This window comes from Scylla paramamosain, chromosome 16, assembly GCF_035594125.1.
Source record: "Scylla paramamosain isolate STU-SP2022 chromosome 16, ASM3559412v1, whole genome shotgun sequence".
NCBI lineage: Eukaryota > Metazoa > Arthropoda > Malacostraca > Decapoda > Portunidae > Scylla > Scylla paramamosain.
In genome coordinates this window covers 20,825,048-20,843,765 of record NC_087166.1, presented here as the reverse complement: position 1 = coordinate 20,843,765, position 18,718 = coordinate 20,825,048, and the positions used below count along the sequence as shown (strand labels likewise).

At 40.1% G+C, this 18,718-nt stretch overlaps 1 protein-coding gene across 2 annotated transcripts in view; it reads left to right on the top strand.

Moving 5' to 3' along the window:
- LOC135108123 (monocarboxylate transporter 13-like) overlaps positions 1 to 18,071 on the top strand; it is a 37,977-nt gene extending 19,906 nt beyond the window's left edge. For both annotated transcript variants that reach the window (XM_064018823.1, XM_064018822.1), the window contains exons 4-5: positions 1,034 to 1,225; positions 16,765 to 18,071. In XM_064018823.1, the coding sequence (XP_063874893.1) occupies positions 1,034 to 1,225; positions 16,765 to 16,949 (377 nt within the window). In that variant the 3' untranslated portion in view covers positions 16,950 to 18,071. The remainder of the gene's footprint in view (positions 1 to 1,033; positions 1,226 to 16,764) is intronic.
- Positions 18,072 to 18,718: the final 647 nt, after the last annotated feature.

The window sequence follows — 18,718 nt, the reverse complement described above, 5'->3', positions numbered from 1 at the left end:
CTAATGTGGTATGAAAAGTGCATAAAAAACTGAAAAATGAACTATTTTGACAGTACAGAGGTGTTAAGCCTCAGGAGGAGGAGTAACAAAGGGACAGTGTGAGAGTGCGCGCATATAGGAGACTGACAAGTGTAGAAGCTAGGGGCTGGAGAAAGATAATGGGGATTAGTGGAAACACTGAAATAGGAGGGAAAGAGCAGGGGAAAGAGAGGGAGGGATGAGGTTACACGGCAGGGAGGGATGATGTCACACGGCAGGGAGAGAAACAATAGGTAATTTCAGTGTCATGCCACCTCCCTTCTAGCTACAGTTTGTAAACACAAGGTTCTTTGGGCGACTATCGGAGATAAGTCAAACCATCATCTGAGAATACTTCATCATCAGGTCTCTTCTCACACAAATTGATAATGCTTATTTGCTATTCTATTTTTATTTTTCCTTTAAAATCTGCTTCATTTTTTCTCTTTTTCTTCGTGTTTTCTTATTGATAACTTTATATTATTATTATTATTATTATTATTATTATTATTATTATTATTATTATTATTATTATTATTATTGCTATTATTATTATTATTATTATTATTATTATTATTATTATTATTAGAGAGAGAGAGAGAGAGAGAGAGAGAGAGAGAGAGAGAGAGAGAGAGAGAGAGAGAGAGAACGTCGCATGTGAAACATTTGCCTTTACCTGGAGCTTAACACTTTACTGAAATATAGAATGTTTCTACTGTTTTGCGTTTTCATCACTCTTTCAACTCTGTCTGTCAACATCTACCTTTCCTTTTTACTGGAAGTTTGCCTATATTCAGCCTGTTTGTCCAAAATTCTCTTGCCCAATAACGTTAATGGGCTATTATCCTTATTGAGCACAACATATTAGATATAGATATGCATATAGATATATCGCATTTAGGGGTGTTTACCTTGACGAACTTTGCCCCAGCCATATGGGAAACAAATGAAACTCGATGTGACATGATTTCGCTTTCTCTGTCCCATAACTATCCAAACTATTTTCTGCCCTCAGTGTTCAGTTGCGTCAACATCTTTCATGTGAAGGCAGCGGCGATGGCAGTTTTAGGAAGCGGGATGAGCTTCGCTTCAGCCGCCTTTATTCCAGTGATAGTAGACATTTTTGGTTTACCATTGGTTCTGCCAGTGTTATGTGTGACGGGCATCTTCGAGGCTATCGGTTTCCTTACTATAGGACCCATAACAGGTCAGTGTTGCAAAGTAATGAGGAATAAATAAGTAAAAAGTTGGGTTTGTATATATTCAATTTACTATTGACGAATGTACTAATCTTATATATTTTTACTTGTAATTGCATTGATTTTGGTCATAGATTTACAATAGCTTGAATTTAATGTAATCGACAATGTGAAATAATTTGTTGCAGTCTATACTTCCACATCTCATCCTTGGAAAGACATCTCTGAATCCGATGTAGCCTTAGATGAACTCAAATAGATTAATCATGAGTATGGTATCCCATGTCAAAGTATGGGCGAACTGGAAGCATTAGATTGTAATTATCTTTTTTAGCTTCAATACTTATACAATGCGTTTAAAAAATGTGTATTTTATCTTAAATTATGTTAATATGTATTTCATGAACGTCTGAATTTAACTCTGATGTGCAGTGTTTATGATATTGATGAAGTGCCAAAATGCCAACCAGATACTTGAATTATCGGATCATGTTTCTTTGCATGCATTTATAAACTCTGTTTATTTATAGATTTTAACCGGATTCCAGCTGTTCTTGTAAGCTCTAATGAGTGGAGTGTAGGCTGTAGACTGTAGACTGTCAAACTCAGTTGTGCAGTACTGATCAGAAATCAAATAACCATGTCGTTCCTGAGGTATAGGAGGTACACTATCTTCTACTTGTCTCCAACACCTTATACTACAACTCAACGATGAGGTTGAAGGTAATTCTGAAAGAGCACATTCATTCATATTGGAAAATTCTTTACATAATATAGTCCGAAGTGAAGTGCAGACTTCACTTTCATTTGATGTTTTGCTATTTTTGCTTCCACTCTTGCAGCTGTAGTACTGTGATTATGCTTACCAACAGTCTTAACGATTTTGTTTTTACTGTCACCAACACAGGTGTGTACGTGGGCTTTACACAATCTATTTTAGCACATCCAATACTGCTTTGAACCATCCTTATACGCTTTGTGTGTATTATAAATATAATCATCCACTAGTTTCTTTTCATTTCTTGTTGAAGTAACTAAACGAGGCATGGGTGATAGCAGAGGAGAAAAAAAATATATATCCACAAATGCAGCACCAGTAATTGGCTGATGAGCGTTGGTAGTAGACTAAGGTTCATTGACTTACATCCGACATTAGTGTGGTGGTATTTGGCATCTTTTTTTTCTGTTGAGTTACTACTGTCTATCCAGCATATTCCAGTCCTTAACAACGCTTTTAGTGAACCAATATCTACCCAGGTCTCTCCTGAATCTAAGCTTTTCTAGCTTGTACCCATTTCCACGTGTCCTATCTAACTATTATATGGTAACGAAATGACATAGTAGCAAATTGTCCTGGTAACGAATTGTCCGGTAACGAGAGACCGCTGCAAGAGGTATGAGCCAAAAACACTAAGTGACAGTGTCTTCATACAAGCGGCCTTAATATAACGAAGATGAAGTATTAAACTCATGTGGCTGTCAAATTAGTCCCAGGAAACGAGTTTCCTCCACACAAGAGATTCTTCTGTCATAAAGATATGAATCTGGGTCAGGGGGAACGCCATAAAGGCTGCAGAAGTGTATGATCACAATCTTTGAAGCTGAGAAACGAAATTCATGTGTCGTGCTTGCAATGTTGCACGCAGGATCAAGTAATTATTATAAAGGTGGCCCGAAGATGATATTAAACACCAGTCATTTTCGATATTTAATTGATTTAAATAAAGTACAAAATCAGTTTCCGTCAAGTGACTTGCAATTGATCTTCCGCTTAGTTCAACCACTAAATTCAACTCACATTTAATATATCAAACTTCAATATTCATGTCAGCAACATCATACACAGTACACAAACACAAAATACATAACATCAAAGTAACACAAACATCCTACAAATCCCATATGTTTCCTCCTTTTTATTTTCCTCAAATAATCAATTAAATCATTTTCCTAGACTGCTTTACACAACTTTTAAGCTCTACTTACATGCAACAAGATGTGCTTCTCCATCTCGTCTCAGCCTCTCTGGTCTGGGACTGGAACCTCCGCCTCTCCGTCTGCTACTGAATTATTCCACTGTTACACGCTATAATATATCTAAACGATTCTACCAATGATCCGCTCCTTGGGCGAGGTGATTTATGCCCAATCACACACTACTTTTTGACCTTTTGACCGGTCCGACACTACGTATGACCCTTCAGAAAATACATTTAGCCAATCACAGGCTAACTCTGGCCAATCAGAAATTAAGACAAGGTTCAAGAAGGAGTGTATGTAGGCGTTGATATATTTCCATAGGTTGACCTAATTTCCTTGGTAATTTACTTTCCCCTTTCTCTTGTTAGGGCTCTGCCTCCACTCTCGCTCTGCCTCCTTGATACAGTACCCTATGTTAATCCTCTTTTTCCTGTAGTAGTGACCCGCTTCATGTTTGTCGTTTTGGCTATGGTATCTTGTGCCAATCCCTTCCTCTTGTTCTGAGATTTTGTTTGCGCTCTTCGTTTCTCTAGTCCTGGACATCTGGTAGGAAGCTGTAAATTACCTTTGCGGAAGGGATCGGCCTGTTATTTCTCTGATTCTCTAATTTATTCTGCTTTCTTTTCTCTTTTTTTTCTTCTATCTTCTCTTTTCTTCTTTCTTCCTTTCCTCTCTCTTCTTTCATGTTTACGTGTTTCTTGTTGCTTAATTTTTTGTTTCTTCACTACTTCATTTCTTGTCTCTTCATTTTTTCCTTCATTGTGTAATGCACTGCTGCGTTCAGGGTTACAACACATGAGTTACTGCCCACTGAGAAATCCTATTAATTGTTAACTGCAACTTCCTTTCAATCAATGGCATTCACACCACAGAAAGTCATCGACATACAAGCTACTACGAAGTCCATAAGGAAACACATTGATGACACTATAACCACAGCGAAAAGTGTAACACTAAGTAAACTTCCTTGTGGCATGACACCTTCAAGTGGATGAGTTTCAGACAGAAACCCCCTCCCCTCAAATTCGTGCTTGTATAAAGCGATGATATAAAATCTGTTATATATAAATGGGGAGTCGACAACAGGGACCAAAGTCGAACAGATAACATTATGTAACAAAATTTTACTTTTGTCTTGTCCTCGCCCTCAAACCATAATTTTCCAGTTATTTCCATCTAAACAAAATAGAAAAAAGTTATTTTGATCATAAAACCTTGCTTTTGTGGTTAGAACAATGAATTTACATTTTTTTCCTTATTTCAAGATAGTATGGGTTACTATTGGTTTTCATGACAAGTAAAGACCTTTGCAAAACTTCAATTGCTTATCTAATTGCTTTAGCAATGTTGTGAATAAGTTAAAACAATAAAATGAAAAATATAAAGCGTTCTAAAGATTTTTAATCTTAATAAGATCATTCTTGAACTGACCAGATCTAGCAAGAAATTTCTCATATTTAGAAGAATTTGCTTACATTTCAGAAATCTTCTCAAATCTACCAGAATGTTCTACCAAACACTTTTAGAAGTTTCTAGAACATTTTAAAGCATTATATTCAATGTAAACATTACCAAAATATTCTATAACTTTCTAAAATACAGTAGAAATATGTAGAAGTATCAATAATCTTCTAGAATCTGCAAGAATTTTCTAGAATGATTCAGAATATCTAAAGTAGGTTCAAGAATATTCTAGAAAGATTGAGAACATCCTGGAACACATTCTAGAAAGAATAAGTATATTCTAGAGTACTGCTTGACAATATAAAAGTAAGGGCTTGCAGACTACCAGTCAGTTTTGCTTTGGTTGCCTGAGAAGACACATCACAAGAGGTGAAATGGCATCAAGAGGCTGCAATCATTCTCCAGATGCATTCTGCTACAGTAGCCCCTTTTCTGTTTCCTCCTACTTTCTCTATCCTCATTTTCGATCCAATGCTGGATGTAGCGTTTATGTGCGCAGTGACTTAACCTGCTCTCGTGCCCACGCTCTTGAATCTTCCAAGTTTTCCACCATCTGGCTACGACTACAGAGTCACTCTCAAACTAAATTTATCTGTGCTGTATACCTTTCACCTAACTCCTCTGACTATAAGAAATTCTTTGACTATTTAACTTCCAAAATGGAGCACATTCTGACCCTCTTCCCTTTTGCAGGGATCTCCATTCTTGGAGACTTCAATGTTCACCACCAGCTTTGGCTTTCCTCTCCCTTCACTGACCATCCTGGTGAACTAGCCTTCAACTTTGCTATCCTCCACGACCTAGAGCAATTGGTGCAAAACCCTACTCGTATTCCTGACCATCTTGGAGATACACCCAACATTCTTGACCTTTTCCTGACCTCTAATCCTTCTGCTTATGGTGCCATCCTTTCTTCTCCATTGGGCTCCTCCGATCACAATCTCATATCTGTATCTTGTCCTATCACTCCCAATTCCTCCTCAGGATCCCCCTAAGCGAAGGTGCCTCTGGCGTTTTGTCTCTGCTAGTTGGGGGGGGACCTGAGGAGGTATTTTGCTGATTTTCCTTGGAATGACTAGTGCTTCCATGTCAGAGACCTGTCTTTGTGTGCTAAGCGCATAACAGAGGTGATAGTGTCTGGCATGGAGGTGTACATTTCTCACTCTTTTTCTCGACCTAAACCTTCTAAACCTTGGTTTAACACAGCTTCTCGTGCTATACATGATAGAGAGGTGGCCCACAAGGGGTACTTAAGCCTTCCATCACCAGAATTTCATGCACTTTATATTTCTGCCTGGAACCATGCCAAGTCTGTTCTCCAACTAGCCAAAAACTCCTTCATTAACAGAAAATGTCAAAACCTTTCAAGATCTAACTCCCCTCGTGACTTTTGGCATCTAGCCAAAAATATTTCCAATAACTTTGCTTCTTCTTCTTTCCCCCCTTTATTTCGACCAGATGGCACCACTCCTATCACATCTATTTTTAAAGCTGAACTCTTCGCTCAAACCTTTCCTAACAACTCTATCTTGGATGATTCTGGGATTGTTCCTCCCTCTCCTCCACCCTCTGACTACTTCATGCTACCTATTAAAATTCTTCGCAATGATGTTTTCCATGCCCTCGCTGGCCTAAGCCCCCGGAAGGCTTATGGACCTGATGGGGTCCCTCCTATTGTACTTTGAAACTGTGCCTCCGTGCTTGTACCTTGCCTAGTCAAACTCTTTCAGCTCTGTCTGTCAACATCTACCTTTTCTTCCTGCTGGAAGTTTGCCTACATTCAACCTGTTCCTATAAAAGGGCGACCGTTCTAATCCCTCAAACTGCCGTCCTATTGCTTTAATTTCCTGCCTATCTAAAGTTTTTTAATCTATCCTCAACAGGAAGATTCTTAAACATCTATCACTTCACAACCTTCTATCTGATTGCCAGTATGGGTTCCGTCAAGGCTGCTCTACTGGTGATCTTCTAGCTTCCCTTACTGAGTCTTGGTCATCCTCTTTTAGAGATTTTGGTGAAACTTTTGCTGTTGCCTTGGACATATCAAAAGCTTTTGATAGAGTCTGGCACAAAGCTTTGATTTCTAAACTACCCTCCTACGGCTTCTATTCTTCTCTCTGTAACTTCATCTCAAGCTTCCTTTCTGACTGTTCTACTGCTGCTGTGGTAGACGGTCACTGTTCTTCTCCTAAATCTATTAACAGTGGTGTTCCTCAGTGTTCTGTCCTGTCACCCACTCTCTTCTTATTATTCATTAATGATCTTCTAAACCAAACTTCTTGTCCTATCCACTCCTACACTGATGATACCACCCTGCACTTTTCCACGTCTTTTCATAGACGTCCAACCCTTCAGGAGGTAAACATTTCACGCAGGGAAGACACAGAACGCTTGAGTTCTGATCTTTCTAAAATTTCTGATTGGGGCAGAGCAAACTTGGTATTGTTCAATGCCTCAAAAACTCAATTCCTACATCTATCAACTCGACACAACCTTCCAGACAACTATCCCCTCTTCTTCAATGACACTCAACTGTTCCCCTCTTCTACACTGAACATCCTCGGTCTGTCCTTTACTTGTAATCTGAACTGGAAACTTCACATCTCATCTCTAGCTAAAACAGCTTCTATGAAGTTAGGTGTTCTGAGACGTCTCCGCCAGTTTTTCTCACCCCCCAGGCTCTAACTCTGTACAAGGGCCTTATCCGTCCATGTATGGAGTATGCTTCACATGTCTGGGGGGGTTCCAGTCACACTGCTCTTTTAGACAGGATGGAATCAAAAGCTTTTCGTCTCATCAACTCCTCTCCTCTAACTGACTGTCCTCAGCCTCTCTCTCACTGCCGCAATGTTGCATCTCTAGCTGTCTTCTACCGTTATTTTCATGCTAACTTCTCTTCTGATCTTGCTAACTGCATGCCTCCCCTCCCGTGGCCTAGCTGCACAAGACTTTCTTCTTTCTTTCACCCCTACTCTGTCCACCTCTCTAATGCGAGAGTTAACCAGTATTCTCAGTCATTCATCTCTTTCTCTGGTAAACTTTGGAACTCCCTGCCTGCTTTTGTATTTCCACTTCCTATGACTTGAATTCCTTCAAGAGGGAGGTTTCAAGACACTTATTCATCAATTTTTGACTACTGCTTTGACTCTTTTATGGGACTGGCATTTCAGTGGGCATTTTTTTTATTGGATTTTTGTTGCCCTTGGCCAGTGTCCTTCCTACATAAAAAGAAAAAAAGTGACCAATTCATCAAGAGAAGAGTAAAAAGTTCTCTGTGATAGTATCTGGAAAAAATGGTGAAATTTAGCTATTTTGGGGCAAAAAATAATTCTGAAAGCCACAATATCAAAGTCTGACAGAAATAATGGACATTTTTTTATTGTTCTGCAATGAAAAATTGTTAGAAAATAACACTTGTTTGTCAAAGACAAAAATCGTGTTACATAGTGAATTATGTTAAATGCCATGGCACGAAGCGACGTCGTATGTTTTCTCCTAATCAAAAAATAATGTTGCGTGGTGTTTACTTGCGAATGTTTCACAGACAGAAGATTGTATAGACAGAATAGTATCAGACGTAAATCACATTTTTCGAAAACCATATTAAACAGGCAACAAGTAATCGCCCCTTTCTAAGTACCACATGAACCTGACATTTACCATAATTTCCAGCAATTTGAATATGCTAGAGGTTAAGGAAACTGAGCGATAATTGGTCGCCAGCTGATGATCTTTTCGAGGCTTTGGAGTGGGGATAATTATAGCAATGCCTAAAGAAATGGGAAAATCACCGGTATTCCAAATAATGATGAAGACCTCTAATAGAAAGGAATAAACCCTATCAAAGATGTGGCAAAAGAAGTGAGGAAGTATGTGAGGAAGTAGTAGACACCTGCTGGAACGATTATTACTCCTAGTGAGGTCTGAAGCACTGGATCAAGGGATGCTGTGAACTCATCAGTAACGCAGCTGTGACTCACTGAACATTTCTCTTTGTGTCTCACAACACAACGAGCCTCAGTCACAGCCTGGCCTCTAAAGACAACTCTCTTCCTTTACACAAAACTACATGTGCCTAATTACACACACACCCTTCACTCAAAATTAAAAATCGTTATGACGATTCCTACTCCAGGTCTTGGAGTCCCCATTTGAGGAGGGGACCACAAATGTCCCCAGGTCGGACTGCTCTTCTGATATCGTCCTAAGTGTCTTGACACTCGCCTCAGCTTTTTTTCATTAACTTCTGTAACATTCGTGGCCTTAGATCTAATTTTCAATTTGTAGAACACCACCACTCCTCCACTAAATCTCATCTTTTCCTCACTGAAACACAGATGGCAACTGTTCCCTCTTACTTTCATTATCATCATTTTCAATCCAAAGCTGGATGTTGCGTCTTTGTGCACAATGATTTCACCTGGTTTTGAGCCCACGCTCTTGAATCTTATGAATTTTCTACCATATGACTATGACTACAGAGTCACTCTCCAACTAAATCTCTCCCATAACTCCTCTGACTATAAGAAATTCTTTGACTACAACTTCCAAACTGGAGCACATTTTGACTCTCTTCCCTTTTGCAGAAATCTCCATTCTTGGAGACTTCAGTGTTCACCACCAGCTTTGCCTTTTCTCTCCCTTCACTGACCATCCCGGTCATGACCTAGAGCAGCTGGTGCAACACCTTACTCGTATTCCTGACTGTCTTGGAGATTAGCCCAATAATCTTGACCTTTTCCTAAACTCTAATCCTTCTGTTTATGCTGTCACTCTATTTTCTGCATTGGGCTCCTCTGATCACAATCTCATATCTGTATCTTATCCTATCGCTCTAATCCCTCTTCAAGATCCCCAAAGCAGATGTGCCTCTGGTGATTAGCCTTTGCTAATTGTGGGTACCTGAGGTGGTATTATTCTGATTTTCCTTGGAATGACCACTGCTTTTGTGTCAGAGACCCGACTGTGTGCTGAGTGCATAACAAAGGCTATAGTGTCTGGCAAGGTGGCGTACATTCCTCACTCTTTCTCTCGATCTAAACCTTCCAAACCTTGGTTTAACACAGCCTGTTCTCGTGCTATATATGATAGGGAGGTAGGCCACAAAAGGTACGTGGCCCTTCCATCACCTGAATCTCATGTACTTTATATTTCTGCCCGGAATCATGCCCAGTCTGTTCTCCAACTAACCAAAAATTCCTTCATTAACAGAAAATGTCAAAATCTTTAAAGATCTAACTCGCCTCATGACTTCTGACATCTCCAGTAACTTTGCTCCTTCATCTTTCCCTCCTTTATTTCATCCCAATGGGGTCACTGCCATCTCATCTGTTTTTAAAGGCGAACTCTTCGCTCAAACCTTTGCTAAAAACTCTACCGTGGACGATTCAGGGCTTGTTCCTCCGTCTGTAACATGTAGTCAGAGGGTGGCTCTGACTACATGTTACCCATTAAGATCCTTTGTTTTCTGATGTTTTCCATGGCCTCGCTGGCCTAAATCCTCAGAAGTCGTATGGATCAGACGGGGTCCCTCCTATTGTTTTCCGAAACTATGCCTCTGTGCTGGACCTTGCCTAGTCAAACTCTTTCGACTCTGTCTATCAACATCTATCTTTCCTTCTTGTTGGAAGTTTGCCTACATTCAGCCTGTTCCTGAAAAGAGTGACCGTTCTAATCTCTCAGACTACCATCGTATTGCTTTGATTTCCTGCTTATCTAAAGGTTTTGAATCTATCCTCAACAGGAAGATTTTTAAACATCTGTCACTTCACATCCTTCTATCTGATCGTCAGTATGGGTTCCGTCAAGACCACTCTGCTGTTGATCTTCTGGCTTTCCTTACTGAGTCCTTTCAAACCTCTTTTAGAGGTCTGGTGAAACTTTTGCTCTTGCCTTAGAAATATCAAAAGCTTTTGACATAGTCTGGCACAAAGCTTTTATTTCCAAACAACTCTCCTACAGGTTCTGTCCCCCTCTCTGTAACTTCATCTCAAGTTTTCTTTCTGACCGTTCTATTGCTGCTGTGGCAGATGGTCATTGTTCTTCTCCTAAATCTATTAAAAGTGGTGTTCCTCAGGATTCTGTCTTGTCACCCATTCTCTTACTGTAATTTTTGACTACCGCTTTTGACTCTGTTTGAGATTCGGCATCAATTATCTTTTAAACCAAACTTCTTGTTCTGTCCACTCCTACGCTGATGATATCACTCTGAAATTTTCCTGGTATTTTCCTAGATGTTCAACCTTTCAGGAAATAAACAGTTCATGCAGGGAAGCCACAGAAAGCCTGACTTCTGATCTCTCTAAAATTTCTGATCGCGGCAGAGCAAACTTGGTATTGTTCAATGCCTCAAAAACTCAATTCCTCCATCTATCAACTCAGCAGAACCTTCCTGACAACTATCCCCTCTTCTTCAGTGACACTCAAGTGTCCCCCCTTCTACAGTGAACATCCTTGGTCTGTCCTTTACTTATAATCTAAACTGGAAACTTCATATCTCATCTCTAGCTAAAACAGCTTCTATGAAATTAGATGTTCTGTGTCGTCTCAGCCAGTTTTTCTTACCCCCCCACCAAATAACTCTGTACTGGGGCCTTATTTATCCATGTATGGAGTATTCTTCACATGTTAAGGGGATGGGGGGTTGCACTCATACCGCTCTATTAGACAATATAGAATAGAAAGCTTTTCGACTTATCAACTCCCTTCCTCTAACCAACTGTCTTCAGCCGGTTTCTCTTCTTCTTGCTTCTTGCTATCTTCTACCGCTATTTTCATTCTAACTGCTCTTCTGATCTTGCTAATTGCATGCCTCCATTCCTCCTGCGGCCTCGCTGCACAAGACTTTCTTCTTTCTCTCACCCCTATTTTGCCCATCTCTTTAACACAGGAGTTAACCAGTATTTTCAGTCATTCATCCCTTTCTCTGGTAAACTCTGGAACTCCCTTCTTGCTTCTATATTTCCTCCTTCTTATGACCTGAACTCTTTCAAGAGGGAGGTTTCAAGACACTTATCCTGTAATTTTTTGACTACTGCTGTTGACTCTGAGATTCGGCACCTCAGTGGGCCTTTTTTTTATTTTATTTTATCTTTTTTTATTACAGTTTTGTTACCCTTGGCTGGTGCTCCTCCTTCATAAAGAAAAAAAAAAAAATCAAGACCTGGTCATGAATCACTGTACTGAGATAGAGCCATCTTTAGGTCTGAGATGGAAAAAGGGACATTATAAGATTCACCCCTCAGTGGAAGCAATGTTAACTCCACGAGATTCCAAATGGCGACGATGGTGTACCATAGACGAATTAAGATCATTCCTAAAAACACTAGCAATGTGATCTGCAAATACGTCAGCAACCATCTTGGGATCAGCCACCAGCTCACCAACATGAGACCATACAGGAAGATTAGGAGACGAAAATTTCTCAGAAATCTTGTGAATTCTGTTCCACACTTGTGTAAGTGGGATCTTAGCTGTAATCGAGGAGACATGGTCTTTCTAAAACGTTTGCTGTGCATACTTTAAGACCTGCCGACCCTGAGCCCGTGTTCGTCGGAAGGTATCCATGCACTGGGGGATTCTCACGATGTTGGTGAAGACAAGAGAAGATACCGTACTTTGTCTGCAGCAGAAAAATTATTGTTCTACCAAGGCATTGGACGTTTAGGAAAACGACTAAGATGTCCTAGGAACGGATTGGAAAAGAGCAGATTGTAATATGCCTGTAAAATACTTTGCAGCCTTGTCAGAACTTTCAAAGTCAGCCAGCGAACGATCAGGTAAAGTGAGTTCTGTAAAAAGCTGCCAATCATCTATATCTAGACGCCACCAGGGAAGATGACACCGTGGTGCAGACTCTGCCGACTCCAATACTATAGGAAAGTGGTCGCTGTCTTACAAATCAGATACAACTTGCCAGTTGAAGTTTAAAATAGCAGTAGGGGAAGTGAGAGAGATATCAATGCCTGTAAAAGTTCCAGTATGAGTATGAAAATGTCATATCCCCTGAATTTACAACTTTCAATCCCTCCTCCTTTATAAAAGTAAAAGACCTCAGGGATTGATTGTACCATCATCCCACAGTGGATGATGACCATTAAAATCACCTAATAAAATAAAAGGAGAGGGAAGGTCATGCAGAAGGCAAGCAAAATTTCCTTCCTAACTGTAGCACCTTGAGGAAGGTACAGGCTATATTAAGTGTAAGGCCTGTAGAAGAACACCCTCTTGGAAACATACACACATTGGAGAGAGACGTGGCTGAAGAAGATTCAGCTCCTCCCGGGAGGTACATAAACCACGACATTTCTATTGATGAAATTTTAACAGTGTTACTTTGAGATTGTTTTCAGGGAAGCTCCAGAGAAAAGCTTCCCTTTGCCAACCTGACTATGGTCTGACCATTTTGAATTGAGCGTTTGGGCGTTGTCATTTTCGGGGATTCCTCGGCTTGCGACACTACCACACTTACACCAAGACACACCTCATGTCAGGTGCTTCCCACCTCAAAATTAAATGGTGTTGTAGTATACATACATTGTGATGCTCTAGAAAAGGCAAGTTAGTGTAATATATGTTTTTTAATGATACTTGCATTATTTTTTTTTTAAACACCACAATACTTGGCAACGTTTCCTCCAAGCGTTGTCACTTTTCCATGGGTGACCTAGTGAGGTCACATGGTCAGACTGACTGTGTTAATCCATAGGTCACTTTCTCTCGCGCCGCCTGCCAGGATGGAAGCTACCTCTCCCGCTCGTTCTCGTCACTTCCACAGCTGAGAAAAGAGCTTATTTACTCTGTAAATAAGTATTTTTTGGAAGAAAAGGCTAATAGGGGGCCATTACTTGACCCCTCAAGAGATGTCTGAACAGCGAAAGCCACCAACGTGAGTGAGGCAACAGTTAGAAGAATTTGTTCATCTGCCAATGAAGCTCACATGACAGAGGCCACAAGCACATCCTGTATTCTCCTCACTGACAAAGAGCCGCCCTGCTGTTGACTCTGACAAACGTATGGTGAGAAGGATATTCTTGGGATTTTACGCAAGGAAGGAGATCCCAACACTACACAAAGTAAAGGAAGAATTGAAGGAAAATATTTCCTTCAAAGGATGCACTGAATCTCTATGGAAGATTCTCAAAGAGACTGGATTCAGATATGCAAAAAAAAAAAAAAAAAAAAAAAGAAAAATCGTAACAAAAAAATAAAAATATCATAGTTTAGGGGAAATATTATATCCAAAAGGAAACCTATCACATTTAAACGAAATTCACAATGGAGGGAGAGAGAGAAAGAGAGAGAGAGAGAGAGAGAGAGAGAGAGAGAGAGAGAGAGAGAGAGAGAGAGAGAGAGAGAGAGAGAGAGAGAGAGAGAGAGAGAGAGAGAGAGAGAGAGAGAGAGAGAGAGAGAGAGAGAGAGAGAGAGAGAGGGGGGGGGGGGATGGGGAGCGAGGTTATCAGTGACACATAGGCTCCAATCCGATAATTGGCCCAGTACAAGGTTTGGCAGCACTGCAGGCCAGGGAATCCCCGTAAATGACAACGCCCAAACGCTCAATTCAAAATGGTCAGACTAGAGGTACCTTACTCGAGTGGTGAGGCTTATCAAGTCCTAGGCCGCTTGTAGAATTGGAAACCAGCAGTTGAGTACCTGGTGCAGTGATTGGAACCTGCCTCTGAAACTCCTAGAAACATGAAAAGGAGGATTCCCCATGACAGATGGAATGGCATTGCTCTGTTAGGAGGAAGATATACTCATATTATGAGGACGTGCAAAGAAATCTCAATGTCCATGTTGGATGTGGATAAATAATTTCTCTTATCTTCTCAGGGTTATCTGAGAATCTTTCTAGGGGCAATGTTTGTTGAGCCAAGGGATTCAGTGGATCTTCAGGAACGTTTCTGGCGGGAGTGAGAAGGAACTGCGGGAGATTTCTTTGTCGAAGAATATGTCTGTTGTGGATTAAAAACCTTGGGAAGTGTTCTTGACTGGGAATCCATGGGGGCATGGACTTCAGCAATATGGACTCCTGTAGAGGAAGTCTGTGATGCCATTTCTGAAAGTGCAGTGGAAGGTTTATCTGTGACATTTTGTAAAACAGAGAACTTGTTGCAGACAGTAACAACAGGAGTAGCATTTTCGCATGAGCAGGAGGAAAGAATTGGAGGATGAGAAAGGCAGGAAGGTGCTACAACTGTATTAAATTTTGAGAGGTGGAAGAACGAAAATGGAGGGAGGAGGCGTATGTCTTTGCCCACCATTCTTCTATCTAAAAGGAAGTTCCCACTTGGCACTGCCAAGACTAGTGATCTGAGGATCACCAGTTGAAGAATGCCCGCCTTAAGACATTGTCGAGAACGTAATGGGTGAACTTCCCAGCAGTAAATACAATAAGTATTAGTTTCACATTCAGGAGTAGGGTGTGAGTCAAGGGCAGAGCAGCGACTGCACATAAGACGTTTTGTACAGTTTTTTCTTCCTTAACCAAACTCCTAACAACAGTAACACTATGAAGGACAATTGATAAAAAGCCTTTACTAAGAGAGAAAGAGGACCCATCTTTACACGCTCAGGGAGATAGGAACCATAAAACGTTAGCATGATCATGTTACTATTTCCTCTATCTCTGACTCCCGTTAAACATTATCAGGACACAAATGGAGAATGTGATCTTCTGAGAATTCATACAGGTCCTGATTGTAGACACTCCCTTTGCATAGTTAAACGTTCAGTGTGGTTTGATAGAGTCAAAGTTCCCATCAGAAAGGTAGGATAAATGGAGAACTATCATGGCCTGCATTGATGAACACATCTTTACCATATTTCATAAGGTTACTTGTATGGAGCACTCCAGTGTCTCTTTTTAGATCCTTAACTTTTAACTTTATTATCCTCCATGACCTAAAACAATTAATTCAGCACTCTTCATGTATTCCTGATTGTCTTGGCGACACGCCTAACATTCTTTAACTACTCCTAATCCTTAATCTTTCTCCTTATTCTGTCTCTCTGTCTTCTCCTTTGAGGTCCTCTGATCACAGCCTCTTACCTATATCTTGTCCTACCGCTCTAATTCCTCCTCAGCGTTTCGCTTCCAGCAATTGGGGGTACTCGTACCTTGTAAGCCATTATTTTGACCTTACATGGAATGGCTATTGCTTCTGTGTCAGGGAGCCATCTCTGTGTGCTTTTTCATAAAAAAAAAAAAAAAAGGAAAACCCCCTATCTAAAATCTGACTTGGCAAGTTTTCCACTTTTGTGTTTTCAGGAGACCTGTTTCAACCCTTGTTTTGGTCCTAAATTTTTTACAATCTTTTTTGTCTGATTTTCAAAGTGAATTTCCAGTAACCTATTTGCCGAACAGATGCTACTATTCCAAAATGTAAATTCAAGGTTGAACGCTTTAAGGTTAAGCTGCAGGAAGGGTTACATCAGTCTTTGTTAAACTGAAATACCTGAAATGAAGAAAAATAACATTATTCCCAAGGTGACAGAACCTTTCCCTAAGAAATCAATTGCGAAAGACATTCTCGAAAAAGAAGAAAAATATTCAATAGGGCACTAAAACGGCTGTAATAAATTAATGATGATAGTGTTGATGATGATGATAACAATAATAATAATAATAATAATAATAATAATAATAATAATAATAACAGTAATAATAATAATAATAATAATAATAATAATAATAATAATAATAATAATAATAATAATAGTAATAATAATAATAATAATAATAATAATGATAATGATAATAATAATAATAATAATAATAATAATAGTAATAATAATAATAATAATAATAATAAAGTATCCTTGCACAGTGCTTAATGAGAGTAAGTACGAAACTTCATCGGGAAGATTCCAGCAAGCCTTGTTGTCAACCCATAAAACAAACTTTTAATTTTTCAGAACATTAACTTCCATTTTTCAGAACATTATCATTTTTGTCTGAGTTGTTCTGAGATTATTATATTTTTACATTTTAGCTTGATTCAGCTAGCTTGATTCAGATAGATTTAGATCATAGGCCTATGCTATTACTGGATGTGTACTAGACTGCTGCTTTGCATGTATAATAACATATTTATTAATTTAGGTGCGGTGCGGGACCTGAGTGGAAGCTACACATTCAGTCTGTATGTGTCGTCTGCCTGCATCTTCTCCTTCAGTTTCCTTCCCTGCATGTGTCTGTGGGCTGTCAATGCCTACAACCAGCGGCAACAACACAAGTTATTGCAAGAGAAAGCGTCCGGAAAGAGTAAAGAAGAAATATATCATTAAATGTGATGGCTAACTCAGCATTTATTAATTTAGTTAAGATATTTCCTTTATATCTCATGATTGTCCTTTTCTCTTTTGTAAATATGTGTATGACTACCGAAGCTAGTTTTTGCTAGATCGCGATTTCGGATTTTTTAACAATTCTTCAGTAGCGTGTTGTAGCCGAGATGGGAATGTCTGGAGTCCCATGACTTGGTTGATTCGTGGGGCCTAAAGCGTCGCTCGTGCCGCTTCTTCCTGCGCTTTGGCGGTGGTGCTGTGGGGAGAGGCTCAGGCTCGCTGACACTGGTGTGGGAGCGGGCTGTCATCTCTTGGAAGAGATCATCCACCCACTGATAGCGATCATGCTCTGGTGGTGCTTTCTGGGGCTAGTCTTGGGTGTCTGTTGTGGCGTCTCTATCGCTGATGGCGGTGGTCTGGACGGCAGCGCAGGTACGGCTCGGCATGGGGACTGGTTCATTTTGCGTTGGGGCGTCACAGGTGTGCGCTTTGGTGCAATGGCTTCGGCAGCCGCGTGGGCAACCTTGGACCTCTTCTTCCTTCTTCTCCTCTTCTTCGAGGACAGGTCCGTGGCAGGGGCAGTGGCTGTCTATGAAGGTGAACTGGCAAGGGCTTGGGGTCTATATAATTTTATGTGGCTGTCCTCCGCCCAAAGCAGCCAGGAGAAAGTCTCCTCACCCTTTCAGGGCAGAGTTTGTGCCACGCGTGGCGACCCTTGCCGCAATTTGGTCATCGAGCAGCTTTCCCCAGCCCTTAGAGCGTGACACATGAAGCACCACGGGGGCTCAGGGGTCATCCTCCTGAACTGGAGTCGCTGTGTGGCCCACTATTTATTCAGTGGCTCGTGGAGTCACCTCAGTTCGCAATCATCGCAGATTGGATGACTGCACGCTGCTGTTGGGCTCATTATGCGGCGGCTGTGATTGGATGTTTCTTTTCATGCTTGGCAGGGCCTGAAGGTCGTCTGCTTGTACATTGAGTTCAGTTCTCAGATCTTCGATGTACAAGATTTCTAATATTGCAAGGCGCCATGTCCCTGTAAACATGTCCACAATTTCGGTCTCCTCTTCTAGGCATTGTCTTGTGACCTTGATGCCGTGTTGCTGATGTGAATGTTTCTTTGAGGCTATAGAGGCGTCAAGCCTCATGAAACTCAGATACAAGAAAATCTCCTGCCCGTATATATGCTCAATATATATATATATATATATATATATATATATATATATATATATATATATATATATATATATATATATATATATATATATATATATATATATATATATATATATATATATATATATATATATATATATATATATATATATATAGGGTGTCCCTCCACAAGGCCAATTTATTTATTTATTACACGAAAAGTAATAAGATATCGAAGTTTGACATTTATATGACAAATAAACAAAATATGGAAGTTTTTCTCAATATTTCCTTTACAACAGTAACATAATTATCAAGGTTGGTCTGTAGATCGAATGATGTGTTCAAAATATGAGTGTCACGGCATACAAGGCATTCTCTAATTCGCACAGCGAAGTTTTGGACTACTGTCTTGCATGTGTCAGCAGGAATAGTTCTTATGAACATTTCAGTCCCATTCTTGAGCTTGGAGATTGAATCAGGGTTGTTCCGGTACACATAGTCTAGAGAATAACCCCCAAAAAGAAGTTTAACAAATTGAGATCAGGCGATGAAAGGAGTTTTAAGTGAAGTGATTCTGTCCTCAGATTTCTCAGACAGAAAATCAGAAA